At 39.5% G+C, this 16212-nt stretch overlaps 1 protein-coding gene across 1 annotated transcript in view; it reads right to left on the bottom strand.

Moving 5' to 3' along the window:
* The window catches only part of PFKP (phosphofructokinase, platelet), a 146069-nt gene that overhangs the window by 80065 nt on the left and 49792 nt on the right, over positions 1-16212 (bottom strand). Inside the window, 1 exon segment of the mRNA XM_053713842.1 lies at positions 7078-7155. Within this exon segment, the coding sequence (XP_053569817.1) occupies positions 7078-7155 (78 nt within the window).

Raw genomic sequence — 16212 nt, 5'->3', positions numbered from 1 at the left:
TAATTGTGTTCCAGTTACAACTGAATGTATGAATTATGTAAGAATGTAGAATTACTATCTCTGAACATCAGAAATATCAACCTACAATTTGAGTACAATGTTGTGTATTTTTTTTTTTTTTTCAATAATAGTAATAATAATATATCTGAATTGCCATGCAGTTGTAGTTTATGTTTTACATGTGGTTTCTAAATTTGTAATGGATAATCACAGTTGGCTGAAATAAATTTGGTAAATATTTAAGCTATTAAAATGCAGATAAAAATGCATTCTAAATTGAAATAGGCAATTTTGTAGACAAGGCTACAGCCAAAATTACTGCAACAATATTGAAATTTGGCAGGGAGATGATCATACGATGTCGAGCATTCTGAGCTTGGTTTGGAAAACCATGGTGTCTAGAGAGGCCAAAAACAAAATTTTAACATTTAACCAGATGTCTGATGTGCAGAATTAGCAGGTTATAGAATTTGATATTTGGCCTCTCTGAGAGCATGGGACAAAGCAGATGAATTTCCCTGCTTTTTGCATTTGAATGAGAGCTTAAAATCAGATATTAATGTCATATGTTTGCCTTTAATAATAAAAATAATTACACCAACAACAACAGTATAAATATCTGCTGAAATCTTATACTTTCATTCACTATTGTTTTTTTTTTTAGCTTTAGCATTAAATATGTTAAAAATATATCGGCTAGATTAGAGTTTGGCGTTAGCCGTCAAAACCAGCATTAGAGGCTCCTAACGCTGATTTTGGGCTACCGCTGGTATTTAGAGTCAGTCAGGAAAGGGTCTAACGCTCACTTTCAAGCCGCAACTTTTTCATACCGCAGATCCCTTTACGTCAATTGCGTATCCTATCTTTTCAATGGGATCTTTCTAACGCCGGTATTTAGAGTCATGGCTGAAGTGAGCGTTAGAATTCTAACGACAAAACTCCAGCCGCAGCAAAAAGCCAGGAGTTAAGAGCTTTCTGGGCTAACGCCGTTTCATAAAGCTCTTAACTACTGTGCTCTAAAGTACACTAACACCCATAAACTACCTATGTACCCTTAAACCGAGGTCCCCCCACATCGCCGCCACTCTATTAAAATTTTTTAACCCCTAATCTGCCGACCGCACACCACCGCCACCTACGTTATCCCTATGTACCCCTAATCTGCTGCCCCTAACACCTCCGACCCCTATATTATATTTATTAACCCCTAATCTGCCGCCCCCAACGTCGCCTCCACCTACCTACAATTATTAACCCCTAATCTGCCGACCGGACCTCACCGCTACTCTAATAAATGTTTTAACCCCTAAAGCTAAGTCTAACCCTAACCCTAACACCCCCCTAAGTTAAATATAAACTAAATCTAATGAAATAAATTAACTCTTATTAAATAAATTATTCCTATTTAAAGCTAAATACTTACCTGTAAAATAAATCCTAATAGAGCTACAATATAAATTATAATTATATTGTAGCTATTTTAGGATTAATATTTATTTTACAGGCAACTTTGTATTTATTTTAACCAAGTACAATAGCTATTAAATAGTTAATAACTATTTAATAGTTACCTAGTTAAAATAATTACAAAATTACCTGTAAAATAAATCCTAACCTAAGTTACAATTAAACCTAACACTACACTATCAATAAATTAATTAAATAAAATACCTACAATTATCTACAATTAAACCTAACACTACACTTTCAATAAATTAATTAAATACAATACCTACAAATAAACACAATTAAATAAACTAACTAAAGTACAAAAAATAAAAAAAGAACTAAGTTACAAAAAATAAAAAAATATTTACAAACATTATAAAAATATTACAACAATTTTAAGCTAATTACACCTACTCTAAGCCCCCTAATAAAATAACAAAGCCCCCCAAAATAAAAAAATGCCCTACCCTATTCTAAAATATAAATAGAAAAGCTCTTTTACCTTACCAGCCCTTAAAAGGGCCTTTTACGGGGCATGCCCCAAAGAATTTAGCTCTTTTGCCTGTAAAAAAAAACATACAATACCCCCCCAACATTACAACCCACCACCCACATACCCTTAATCTAACCCAAACCCCCCTTAAATAAACCTAACACTAAGCCCCTGAAGATCTTCCTACCTTATCTTCACCACGCCGGGTATCACCGATCGGTCCAGGCTCCGAAGTCTTCATCCAAGCCCAAGCGGGGGCTGAAGACGTCCATCCTCCGGCTGAAGTCTTGATCCAAGCGGCGGCTGAAGAGGTCCATCATCGTGGCTGAAGTCTTCATCCTATCCGGGCAGAAGAGGAGATCCGGACCGGTAGACATCTTCATCCAAGCGGCATCTTCTATCTTCTTCCATCCGTCGACGAGCGGCTCCATCTTCAAGACCTCCGGCACGGATCCATCCTCTTCTTCCGATGTCCTAACACAGAATGAAGGTTCCTTTAAGGGACGTCATCCAAGATGGCGTCCCTCGAATTCCGATTGGCTGATAGGATTCTATCAGCCAATCGGAATTAAGGTAGGGAAATTCTGATTGGCTGATGGAATCAGCCAATCAGATTCAAGTTCAATCCGATTGGCTGATGGAATCAGCCAATCAGATTGAGCTCGCATTCTATTGGCTGATCGGAACAGCCAATAGAATGCAAGCTCAATCTGATTGGCTGATTCCATCAGCCAATCGGATTGAACTTGAATCTGTTTGGCTGATTCCATCAGCCAATCAGAATTTTCCTACCTTAATTCCGATTGGATAGAATCCTATCAGCCAATCGGAATTCGAGGGACGCCATCTTGGATGACGTCCCTTAAAGGAACCTTCATTCTGTGTTAGGACGTCGGAAGAAGAGGATGGATCCGCGCCGGAGGTCTTGAAGATGGAGCCGCTCGTCGACGGTTGGAAGAAGATAGAAGATGCCGCTTGGATGAAGATGTCTACCGGTCCGGATCTCTGCTTCTGCCCGGATAGGATGAAGACTTCAGCCCCGATGATGGACCTCTTCAGCCACCGCTTGGATCAAGACTTCAGCCGGAGGATGGACGTCTTCAGCCCCCGCTTGGGCTTGGATGAAGACTTTGGAGCCTGGACCGATCGGTGATACCCGGCGTGGTGAAGATAAGGTAGGAAGATCTTCAGGGGCTTAGTGTTAGGTTTATTTAAGTAGGGTTTGGGTTAGATTAGGGGTATGTGGGTGGTGGGTTGTAATGTTGGGGGGGTATTGTATGTTTTTTTTTACAGGCAAAAGAGCTGAATTCTTTGGGGCATGCCCCGCAAAAGGCCCTTTTAAGGGCTGGTAAGGTAAAAGAGCTTTTCTATTTGTATTTTAGAATAGGGTAGGGCATTTTTTTATTTTGGGGGGCTTTGTTATTTTATTAGGGGGCTTAGAGTAGGTGTAATTAGCTTAAAATTGTTGTAATATTTTTATAATGTTTGTAAATATTTTTTTATTTTTTGTAACTTAGTTCTTTTTTTATTTTTTGTACTTTAGTTAGTTTATTTAATTTTATTTATTTGTAGGTATTGTATTTAATTAATTTATTGATAGTGTAGTGTTAGGTTTAATTGTAGATAATTGTAGGTATTTTATTTAATTAATTTATTGATAGTGTAGTGTTAGGTTTAATTGTAACTTAGGTTAGGATTTATTTTACAGGTAATTTTGTAATTATTTTAACTAGGTAACTATTAAATAGCTATTAACTATTTAATAGCTATTGTACCTGGTTAAAATAAATACAAAGTTGCCTGTAAAATAAATATTAATCCTAAAATAGCTACAATATAATTATAATTTATATTATAGCTATATTAGGATTTATTTTACAGGTAAATATTTAGCTTTAAATAGGAATAATTTATTTAATAAGAGTTAATTTATTTCGTTAGATTTAAATTATATTTAACTTAGGGGGGGTGTTAGGGTTACGGTTAGACTTAGCTTTAGGGGTTAATACATTTATTAGAGTAGCGGTGAGGTCCGGTCGGCAGATTAGGGGTTAATAATTGTAGGTAGGTGGAGGCGACGTTGGGGGCGGCAGATTAGGGGTTAATAAATATAATATAGGGGTCGGCGGTGTTAGGGGCAGCAGAATAGGGGTACATAGGGATAATGTAGGTTGCGGCGTTGTACGGAGCGGCAGATTAGGAGTTAAAAAAATATGCAGGTGTCAGCGATAGCGGGGGCAGCAGATTAGAGGTTAATAAGTGTAAGGTTAGGGGTGTTTAGACTCGGGGTTCATGTTAGGGTGTTAGGTGCAGACTTAGAAACTGTTTCCCCATAGGAAACAATGGGGCTGCGTTAGGAGCTGAATGCTGCTTTTTTGCAGGTGTTAGGTTTTTTTTCAGCTCAAACTGCCCCATTGTTTCCTATGGGGGAATCGTGCACGAGCACGTTTTTGAAGCTGGCCGCGTCCGTAAGCACCGCTGGTATTGAGAGTTGCAGTGGCGGTAAATTATGCTATACGCTCCCTTTTTGGAGCCTAACGCAGCCATTCTGTGAACTCTCAATACCAGCGGTATTTAAAAGGTGCGGGGGAAAAAAAGCCAGCGTTAGCTACGTGGGTCGTTACCGACAAAACTCTAAATCTAGCCGTATATTTGCATCTTTTACAATAATTTAGAAATATCTGATGCTACTATGAAATTAACGGTACAATCTTTTCAGTTAGGTACACACTGCTTTATAAATGGGAGCAAATTTAATTCTGTAATACAGTAACCAAATGGTGTTACTGTGATCTCGTCAATGGCTTTGAAAAAATTAGAAATCTTTGACTTTATCAAATGTTCTAAACTCATGTTTCACTTTGCAATGTTCAACTATTCTCAATCAATTTTTGTTCCCATTTAAAGGGACATGAAACACATTTCTCTTTTATAATTCAGATAGAAAATACAAATTTAAATAACTTTCCAATTTACTTCTATTACCTGATTAGCTTCATTCGATTAGTATCCTTTGATGAAGAAACAGCAATTCACATGGCTAAGCCAATAACATGAAGCATATATGTGCAAACACCAATCAGCAGCTCCTGAGCCTACCTAGGTATGCTTTTCAACAAAGGATACCAAGAGAATTAAACTAATGTGATGATAAAAGTAAATAGTTAAGTTGTTTAAAACGGAATCATGAAAGAAAAAATGTGGATTTCATGTCCCTTTAATCGACTGACTAACACTGTAATGTTCTTAATCCTTGTTGTATAAAGACCCTATTGTTACCATTTCACCTTGTTAAAGGGACATTATACACTCATTTTTTCTTTGCATAAATGTTTTGCAGATGATCTACTTTTATAGCCCATAAAGATTTTTTTTTTTTAAATGGATAGTTTTGCTTATTTTTAAATAACATTGCTCTGATTTTCAGACACCTAACCAAGCCCCAAATTTTTATGAGAATACCGACGTATACCTACTCCAGCTTGCTCCTGTTTATGTAAAGGGTCTTTTCATATGCAAAAGAAGGGGGAGGGGGGAGTGTCTTATTTGCCACTTGCAGTGGGCTTTCCGGCTACCTTTTCAACAGAGCTAAACTGAAAGCTTCTAAGTAAGTTTTTAAACATTTTTATACTGGATTTTTATATCAGTATCTGTGCATCTTATTTTTTATAGAAGTGTCTATTACATGCAGTTATATGAAAATGAGTGTATACTGTCCCTTTAATAACACAGTATTACAAGTGAGATTTTCATTCTGTCACAGATTATTTGGTGAGGTTTCCAGAACAAGGCTGAAACTAAACGTTGTATTGTGCCAATTGTAATCTGATTTTTATAAAGCCTAAATTGTATCAATATGAAGAAGATAAATACCAGGGTCTTAAAGTGCAAATAAATTCTCTGTTAGACCATTTTATTATTGCAGTATTTATTGCATATAAACATGTCTTTAACCCCTACATAGAAGTTAAACACATAGTTAAAAATCAGCTCCAAAGCAGTGATGCATTTCTGGGAGCGAGCTGAACACATCTGCTGAGCCAGTGACAAGAGGCATATATGAATAGCCACCAATCACCCGCTAGATCCTTGAAGTGCTGAGCATGTAAATAATATTATATTACCAAATTTAATAATAAAAGTAAACTGAAAATTGCATGATCTATCTGAATTGTGAAAGTTTCACTTTTCATTAAAGAAACTGAATGGCAAACTATACTATTTTATTTTATTATTAATTTACAATAAACAAATAGAAGTTACTGCAGATAAAATGTACCAGCCCTATAAGATGATTCTACAGATTGCAGCCTTCTGTCCCAGTGCTCTCCAGCGGCCTCCCTAGTCCTTTTTAATCGGTGCAACACCCAGCTGATTTTTTTGACCACCAGTCTTAAATTTAAGTGAATATTAAGCTAAAATGAGCTAAAATAGTACATTTCATAATACCACCTTGCTAGCAACATTTTCTATGGAGAACACTGTGTTGTTTATTAAGATATTTACACCATAATGTTTAGAACATAGCATTAGCAAAAAAATACACTTTTTTACAATTTTATTTAACATTAGAATTTTTCAAAATGTTTAATGTATGCTCCATCCCAAAGTGAATGCTTTACCTAGGAATTATTTACAAGTTATGCAGTCATAAAATAAATTAATGCAATTCATATAGGGTTGCCACTTTAATATTTTATCTGCAAATCTGGTATTTAGGTTTTAATAGCCGGAGCCGGTAATGTGTATATACTGGCAATGTAAATGCAAAATGCAGCCCAAAGAAAACTATGTAAAGTCAGTGTGCGCAGTGTGCAATGTTTGATCACCGTGTTAATTAAGACAAACTGTTTTTAGACTAGAAAGAAAATATATTCTTAAAATAAGTTCATAATGCTAATAAAAGCATAAGATATCCTGTTCATAATGCTAATAAAAGCAGGAGATACCCTGTTGAAACATTAAAGTATGTTTATATTCAAACACAACAGTGCATAGTTTAGTTTACAGTTTGTATCTTATACTGCCAGTACATCCTTAGATCTTAAAATAACGTTCCGGACACACTACATTTTCCCCATAATGAATTGCAATTTTTTCAGTCAAACTAATAAAAGTCCGTTTTTTTCACCTACCACTTGCAAGATGCTTGAAACACTTTCCCATGACACTTCCATAATATTATCTCCTCCATCGACCATTCCTTGGTATCCCTAAAATTAGTTAACAAAAAAATAATAATGAAAATGGCATACTTGTTCACACCATAATGAATCACTTTGTAACGATATAGATATACATTTAGTGATTTCTAGGATTGCTAGAATAAAACCTTATTTCTCCAACATAGGTGTGTCCGGTCCACGGCGTCATCCTTACTTGTGGGATATTCTCTTCCCCAACAGGAAATGGCAAAGAGCCCAGCAAAGCTGGTCACATGATCCCTCCTAGGCTCCGCCTACCCCAGTCATTCTCTTTGCCGTTGTACAGGCAACATCTCCACGGAGATGGCTTAGAGTTTTTTAGTGTTTAACTGTAGTTTTTCATTATTCAATCAAGAGTTTGTTATTTTCAAATAGTGCTGGTACGTACTATTTACTCAGAAACAGAAAAGAGATGAAGAATTCTGTTTGTATGAGGAAAATGATTTTAGCAACCGTAACTAAAATCCATGGCTGTTCCACACAGGACTGTTGAGAGCAATTAACTTCAGTTGGGGGAACAGTGCGCAGTCTCTTACTGCTTGAGGTATGACACATTCTAACAAGACGATGTAATGCTGGAAGCTGTCATTTTCCCTATGGGATCCGGTAAGCCATGTTTATTACGATTGTAAATAAGGGCTTCACAAGGGCTTATTTAAACTGTAGACTTTTTCTGGGCTAAATCGATTGATTATTAACATATATTTAGCCTTGAGGAATCATTTTATATGGGTATTTTGATATAATAATATCGGCAGGCACTGTTTTAGACACCTTATTCTTTAGGGGCTTTCCCAAAGCATAGGCAGAGTCTCATTTTCGCGCCGGTGTTGCGCACTTGTTTTTGAGAGGCATGGCATGCAGTCGCATGTGAGAGGAGCTCTGATACTTATAAAAGACTTCTGAAGGCGTCATTTGGTATCGTATTCCCCTTTGGGTTTGGTTGGGTCTCAGCAAAGCAGATACCAGGGACTGTAAAGGGGTTTAAAGCTTAAAACGGCTCCGGTTCCGTTATTTTAAGGGTTAAAGCTTCCAAAATTGGTGTGCAATATTTTCAAAGCTTTAAGACGCTGTGGTGAAAATTTGGTGAATTTTGAACAATTCCTTCATGTTTTTTCGCAATTGCAGTAATAAAGTGTGTTCAGTTTAAAATTTAAAGTGACAGTAACGGTTTTATTTTAAAACGTTTTTTGTACTTTCTGTTCAAGTTTATGCCTGTTTAACATGTCTGAACTACCAGATAGACTGTGTTCTGAATGTGGGGAAGCCAGAATTCCTATTCATTTAAATAAATGTGATTTATGTGATAATGACAATGATGCCCAAGATGATTCCTCAAGTGAGGGGAGTAAGCATGGTACTGCATCATTCCCTCCTTCGTCTACACGAGTCTTGCCCACTCAGGAGGCCCCTAGTACATCTAGCGCGCCAATACTCCTTACTATGCAACAATTAACGGCTGTAATGGATAATTCTGTCAAAAACATTTTAGCCAAAATGAACCCTTGTCAGCGTAAGCGTGGCTGCTCTGTTTTAGTTACTGAAGAGCATGACGACGCTGATATTAATATCTCTGAAGGGCCCCTAACCCAATCTGAGGGGGCCAGGGAGGTTTTGTCTGAGGGAGAAATTACTGATTTAGGGAACATTTCTCAGCAGGCTGAATCTGATGTGATTACATTTAAATTTAAATTGGAACATCTCCGCATTTTGCTTAAGGAGGTATTATCCACTCTGGATGATTGTGAAAATTTAGTCATCCCAGAGAAACTATGTAAAATGGACAAGTTCCTAGAGGTGCCGGGGCTCCCAGAAGCTTTTCCTATACCCAAGCGGGTGGCGGACATTGTTAATAAAGAATGGGAAAGGCCCGGTATTCCTTTCGTCCCTCCCCCCATATTTAAAAAATTGTTTCCTATGGTCGACCCCAGAAAGGACTTATGGCAGTCAGTCCCCAAGGTCGAGGGAGCGGTTTCTACTTTAAACAAACGCACCACTATTCCCATAGAGGATAGTTGTGCTTTCAAAGATCCTATGGATAAAAAATTAGAAGGTTTGCTTAAAAAGATGTTTGTTCAGCAGGGTTACCTTCTACAACCCATTTCATGCATTGTCCCTGTCACTACTGCCGCATATTTCTGGTTTGATGAACTGCTTAAGGTGCTCGATAGTGACTCTCCTCCTTATGAGGAGATTATGGACAGAATCAATGCTCTCAAATTGGCTAATTCTTTCACTCTAGACGCCTCTTTGCAATTGGCTAAGTTAGCGGCTAAGAACTCTGGGTTTGCTATTGTGGCGCGCAGAGCGCTTTGGTTGAAATCTTGGTCGGCTGATGCGTCTTCCAAGAACAAGCTACTAAACATTCCTTTCAAGGGGAAAACGTTGTTTGGTCCTGACTTGAAAGAGATTATCTCTGATATCACTGGGGGTAAGGGCCACGCCCTTCCTCAGGATCGGCCTTTCAAGGCAAAAAATAGACCTAATTTTCGTCCCTTTCGTAAAAACGGACCAGCCCAAGGTGCTACGTCCTCTAAGCAAGAGGGTAATACTTCTCAGGCCAAGCCAGCTTGGAGACCAATGCAAGGCTGGAACAAGGGAAAGCAGGCCAAGAAACCTGCCACTGCTACCAAGACAGCATGAAATATTGGCCCCCGATCCGGGACCGGATCTGGTGGGGGGCAGACTCTCTCTCTTCGCTCAGGCTTGGGCAAGAGATGTTCTGGATCCTTGGGCGCTAGAAATAGTCTCCCAGGGTTATCTTCTGGAATTCAAGGGACTTCCCCCAAGGGGGAGGTTCCACAGGTCGCAGTTGTCTTCAGATCACATAAAAAGACAGGCGTTCTTACATTGTGTAGAAGACCTGTTAAAAATGGGAGTGATTCATCCTGTTCCATTAAGAGAACAGGGGATGGGGTTCTACTCCAATCTGTTCATAGTTCCCAAAAAAGAGGGAACGTTCAGACCAATCCTAGATCTCAAGATCTTAAACAAATTTCTCAAGGTCCCATCGTTCAAGATGGAAACCATTCGAACTATCCTTCCTTCCATCCAGGAAGGTCAATTTATGACCACGGTGGATTTAAAGGATGCGTATCTACATATTCCTATCCACAAGGAACATCATCGGTTCCTAAGGTTTGCATTCCTGGACAAACATTACCAGTTTGTGGCGCTTCCTTTCGGATTAGCCACTGCTCCAAGGATTTTCACAAAGGTACTAGGGTCCCTTCTAGCGGTGCTAAGACCAAGGGGCATTGCAGTAGTACCTTACCTGGACGACATTCTGATTCAAGCGTCGTCCCTTCCTCAAGCAAAGGCTCACACGGACATTGTCCTGGCCTTTCTCAGATCTCACGGCTGGAAAGTGAACGTGGAAAAGAGTTCTCTATCCCCGTCAACAAGGGTTCCCTTCTTGGGAACAATTATAGACTCCTTAGAAATGAGGATCTTTCTAACAGAGGCCAGAAAAACAAAGCTTCTGGACTCTTGTCGGATACTTCATTCCGTTCCTCTTCCTTCCATAGCTCAGTGCATGGAAGTGATCGGGTTGATGGTGGCGGCGATGGACATAGTTCCCTTTGCGCGCATTCATCTAAGACCATTACAACTGTGCATGCTCAGTCAGTGGAATGGGGACTATACAGACTTGTCTCCGAAGATACAAGTAAATCAGAAGACCAGAGACTCACTCCGTTGGTGGCTGTCCCTGGACAATCTGTCTCAAGGGATGATGTTCCACAGACCAGAGTGGGTCATTGTCACGACCGACGCCAGTCTGATAGGCTGGGGCGCGGTCTGGGGATCCCTGAAAGCTCAGGGTCTTTGGTCTCGGGAAGAATCTCTTCTACCGATAAATATTCTGGAACTGAGAGCGATATTCAATGCTCTCCAGGCCTGGCCCCAGCTTGCGAGGACCAGGTTCATACGGTTTCAATCAGACAACATGACGACTGTTGCGTACATCAACCATCAGGGGGGAACAAGGAGTTCCCTAGCGATGGAAGAAGTAACCAAAATTATTCTTTGGGCGGAGTCTCACTCCTGCCACCTGTCTGCTATCCACATCCCAGGAGTGGAAAATTGGGAAGCGGATTTTCTGAGTCGGCAGACATTGCATCCGGGGGAGTGGGAACTCCATCCGGAAATCTTTGCCCAAGTCACTCACCTGTGGGGCATTCCAGACATGGATCTGATGGCCTCTCGTCAGAACTTCAAAGTTCCTTGCTACGGGGCCAGATCCAGGGATCCCAAGGCGGCTCTAGTGGATGCACTAGTAGCACCTTGGACCTTCAAACTAGCTTATGTGTTCCCGCCATTTCCTCTCATCCCCAGGCTGATAGCCAGGATCAAGCAGGAGAGGGCGTCGGTGATCTTGATAGCTCCTGCGTGGCCACGCAGGACTTGGTATGCAGATCTGGTGAATATGTCATCGGCTCCACCTTGGAAGCTACCTTTGAGACGAGACCTTCTTGTTCAGGGTCCGTTCGAACATCCGAATCTGGTTTCACTCCAGCTGACTGCTTGGAGATTGAACGCTTGATTTTATCGAAGCGAGGATTCTCAGATTCTGTTATCGATACTCTTGTTCAGGCCAGAAAGCCTGTGACTAGAAAGATTTACCACAAAATTTGGAAAAAATATATCTGTTGGTGTGAATCTAAAGGATTCCCTTGGGACAAGGTTAAGATTCCTAGGATTCTATCCTTCCTTCAAGAAGGATTGGAAAAAGGATTATCTGCAAGTTCCCTGAAGGGACAGATTTCTGCCTTGTCGGTATTACTTCACAAAAAGCTGGCAGCTGTGCCAGATGTTCAAGCCTTTGTTCAGGCTCTGGTTAGAATCAAGCCTGTTTACAAACCTTTGACTCCTCCTTGGAGTCTCAATTTAGTTCTTTCAGTTCTTCAGGGGGTTCCATTTGAACCCTTACATTCCGTTGATATTAAGTTATTATCTTGGAAAGTTTTGTTTTTAGTTGCGATTTCTTCTGCTAGAAGAGTCTCAGAATTATCTGCTCTGCAGTGTTCTCCTCCTTATCTGGTGTTCCATGCAGATAAGGTGGTTTTACGTACTAAACCTGGTTTTCTTCCAAAAGTTGTTTCTAACAAAAACATTAACCAGGAGATCATCGTACCTTCTCTGTGTCCAAAACCAGTTTCAAAGAAGGAACGTTTGTTGCACAATTTGGATGTTGTTCGCGCTCTAAAATTCTATTTAGATGCTACAAAGGATTTTAGACAAACATCTTCCTTGTTTGTTGTTTATTCAGGTAAAAGGAGAGGTCAAAAAGCAACTTCTACCTCTCTCTCTTTTTGGATTAAAAGCATCATCAGATTGGCTTACGAGACTGCCGGACGGCAGCCTCCCGAAAGAATCACAGCTCATTCCACTAGGGCTGTGGCTTCCACATGGGCCTTCAAGAACGAGGCTTCTGTTGATCAGATATGTAGGGCAGCGACTTGGTCTTCACTGCACACTTTTACCAAATTTTACAAGTTTGATACTTTTGCTTCTTCTGAGGCTATTTTTGGGAGAAAGGTTTTGCAAGCCGTGGTGCCTTCCATTTAGGTGACCTGATTTGCTCCCTCCCTTCATCCGTGTCCTAAAGCTTTGGTATTGGTTCCCACAAGTAAGGATGACGCCGTGGACCGGACACACCTATGTTGGAGAAAACAGAATTTATGTTTACCTGATAAATTTCTTTCTCCAACGGTGTGTCCGGTCCACGGCCCGCCCTGGTTTTTTTAATCAGGTCTGATATTTTATTTTCTTTAACTACAGTCACCACGGTACCATATGGTTTCTCCTATGCAAATATTCCTCCTTAACGTCGGTCGAATGACTGGGGTAGGCGGAGCCTAGGAGGGATCATGTGACCAGCTTTGCTGGGCTCTTTGCCATTTCCTGTTGGGGAAGAGAATATCCCACAAGTAAGGATGACGCCGTGGACCGGACACACCGTTGGAGAAAGAAATTTATCAGGTAAACATAAATTCTGTTTTTTGTAGCACCCATTTGTAATAATTATATATGATCAGTGACCAAAATAAATCCACTTGTTTTACATTTAACAAAATGTTTAATGCCTCTGTAGGAGTAAAATCACATAGTTCCTGTTTTAAAATGTGCCAATTAGTGGTAACAAGTATAGTAATTAAAGTCTATGGTGATGTTTTATGTTGCTACCTATTAATACAGTTTACAACAGCAATGGAAACTAGGCCTAAATTAGCAATTAAGATTTTGTTAAATAAAATTCTCTTACACATTCAAACATTTTACATTTACGGTAGAACATTGATATAAAAGTGATAAAGTGTTTGCCCATTAAAGGGACATACAACCCAAAAATGTTCTATCATTATTCAGATAGAGAATGCAAGTTTAAAAAAGTTTCCAATTTACTTCTACAGGGAGTGCAGAATTATTAGGCAAATGAGTATTTTGACCACATCATCCTCTTTATGCATGTTGTCTTACTCCAAGCTGTATAGGCTCGAAAGCCTACTACCAATTAAAGGGACAGTATACTGTAAAATAGTTTTTCCCTTAATGTGTTTACAATTGCTTTTTTTACCAACTGCAGAGTAAAAAATGTATGAAAATTAGCTTTTTAAAGTTTATTTCTGTATATTAAAGCTCTGATTTTGTGTTTTGAAGCCACAGCCTAATAAAATGGGTTGAGCTTGTAGGTATAATCAGATCTCATTACTGTATCACATTGTGCACATATACCTGCTTCTTTATCTTATATCTGTCCTTAAAACAATCACCAATACTTTGAGAGAACAATGGAAAATCAACATTTTATTACCTTATCTCTGCTTTATCACACTGGGAGTGTAATTTCTTCTGCTGGCTGTGTTTACAAAGCTTATCTATAGCTGGTACGCGCGGCCACAAACTTTCAGAATAGGTGGGGATACCACATGCTAAATTAACAATTTCAAATGCCAATATAAGGGTAAAGGAGCTACTTGTAAACAATTTAATACACTCCAGCAGGTAAAGTGGATCATTGGGAACAAATTAAAGGGGAGAAAATTTTTGAGTAAACTGTCCCTTTAAGCATATTAGGTGATGTGCATCTCTGTAATGAGAAGGGGTGTGGTCTAATGACATCAACACCCTATATCAGGTGTGCATAATTATTAGGCAACTTCCTTTCCTTTGGCAAAATGGGTCAAAAGAAGGACTTGACAGGCTCAGAAAAGTCAAAAATAGTGAGATATCTTGCAGAGGGATGCAGCACTCTTAAAATTGAGAAAAGTCAAGCGTGCAGCTGCCAAGATGCCACTTGCCACCAGTTTGGCCATATTTCAGAGCTGCAACATCACTGGAGTGCCCAAAAGCACAAGGTGTGCAATACTCAGAGACATGGCCAAGGTAAGAAAGGCTGAAAAACGACCACTACTGAACAAGACACACAAGCTGAAACGTCAAGACTGGGACAAGAAATATCTCAAGACTGATTTTTCTAAGGTTTTATGGACTGATGAAATGAGAGTGAGTCTTGATGGGCCAGATGGATGGGCCAGTGGCTGGATTGGTAAAGGGCAGAGAGCTCCAGTCCAACTCAGACGCCAGCAAGGTGGAGGTGGAGTACTGGTTTGGGCTGGTATCATCAAAGATGAGCTTGTGGGGCCTTTTCGGGTTGAGGATGAAGTCAAGCTCAACTCCCAGTCCTACTGCCAGTTTCTGGAAGACACCTTCTTCAAGCAGTGGTACAGGAAGAAGTCTGCATCCTTCAAGAAAAACATGATTTTCATGCAGGACAATGCTCCATCACACGCGTCCAAGTACTCCACAGCGTGGCTGGCAAGAAAGGGTATAAAAGAAGAAAATCTAATGACATGGCCTCCTTGTTCACCTGATCTGAACCCCATTGAGAACCTGTGGTCCATCATCAAATGTGAGATTTACAAGGAGGGAAAACAGTACACCTCTCTGAACAGTGTCTGGGAGGCTGTGGTTGCTGCTGCACGCAATGTTGATGGTGAACAGATCAAAACACTGACAGAATCCATGGATGGCAGGCTTTTGAGTGTCCTTGCAAAGAAAGGTGGCTATATTGGTCACTGATTTGTTTTTGTTTTGTTTTTGAATGTCAGAAATGTATATTTGTGAATGTTGAGATGTTATATTGGTTTCACTGGTAAAAATAAATAATTGAAATGGGTATATATTTGTTTTTTGTTAAGTTGCCTAATAATTATGCACAGTAATAGTCACCTGCACACACAGATATCCCCCTAAAATAGCTATAACTAAAAACAAACTAAAAACTACTTCCAAAACTAATCAGCTTCGATATTAATGGGTTTTTTGGGTTCATTGAGAACATGGTTGTTGTTCAATAATAAAATTAATCCTCAAAAATACAACTTGCCTAATAATTCTGCACTCCCTGTATTATCAAATTTCCTTCATTCTTATGTTATTCTTTGTTGAAGATATACCTAGGTAGGCAGCGTGCACATGCCTGAAGCAGGAAATAGTGCTGCCATCTAGTGCTCATGCTAATGTATAACATTGTTGCAAAACTGTTGCCATATAGTGCTGCAGACATGTACACACTCCTGAGCTTAGGTCCATGCTTTTCAAGAAAGGGTAACAAGAAACGAAGAAAAATTTGATAATAGAAGTAAATTGGAAAGTTGTTTCCAATAGTATGCTCTATATGAACCATGAAAGGAACATTTTGGGTTTTATGTCCCTTTAATGGAAAAAAACCTTGGTATACGACCGTTTTACACAGGTGAGCAGTGAGGCCATCTCCGAATATACGATTCCACTGCTAAAACTATATAGGGCTAGATTACAAATGGTGCGCTATTTATTGCTCCTGCTGGTGTGTTAAATCTGTTAGAAGTAAGCTTTTTGCAGGCGTCGGGTAGCACTTAAGTTGAAAGTAAAAAGTTTTTGATCAAGCTAACCCCACACACGCAATAATCCAAAGTTAAAATATCATGACTGCGGTAACATAGTCCCCCATTAAGGTCAAAAGGGTGTGAAAAGTGGAAAATAACGAACACCCTACTTGCGCGCAAACTCACTCACATTTTC

Source organism: Bombina bombina, chromosome 5 (genome assembly GCF_027579735.1).
Source record: "Bombina bombina isolate aBomBom1 chromosome 5, aBomBom1.pri, whole genome shotgun sequence".
Lineage (NCBI taxonomy): Eukaryota > Metazoa > Chordata > Amphibia > Anura > Bombinatoridae > Bombina > Bombina bombina.
Note: the sequence above shows the minus strand (reverse complement) of the source record. Positions and strands in the feature narration are given on the sequence as shown.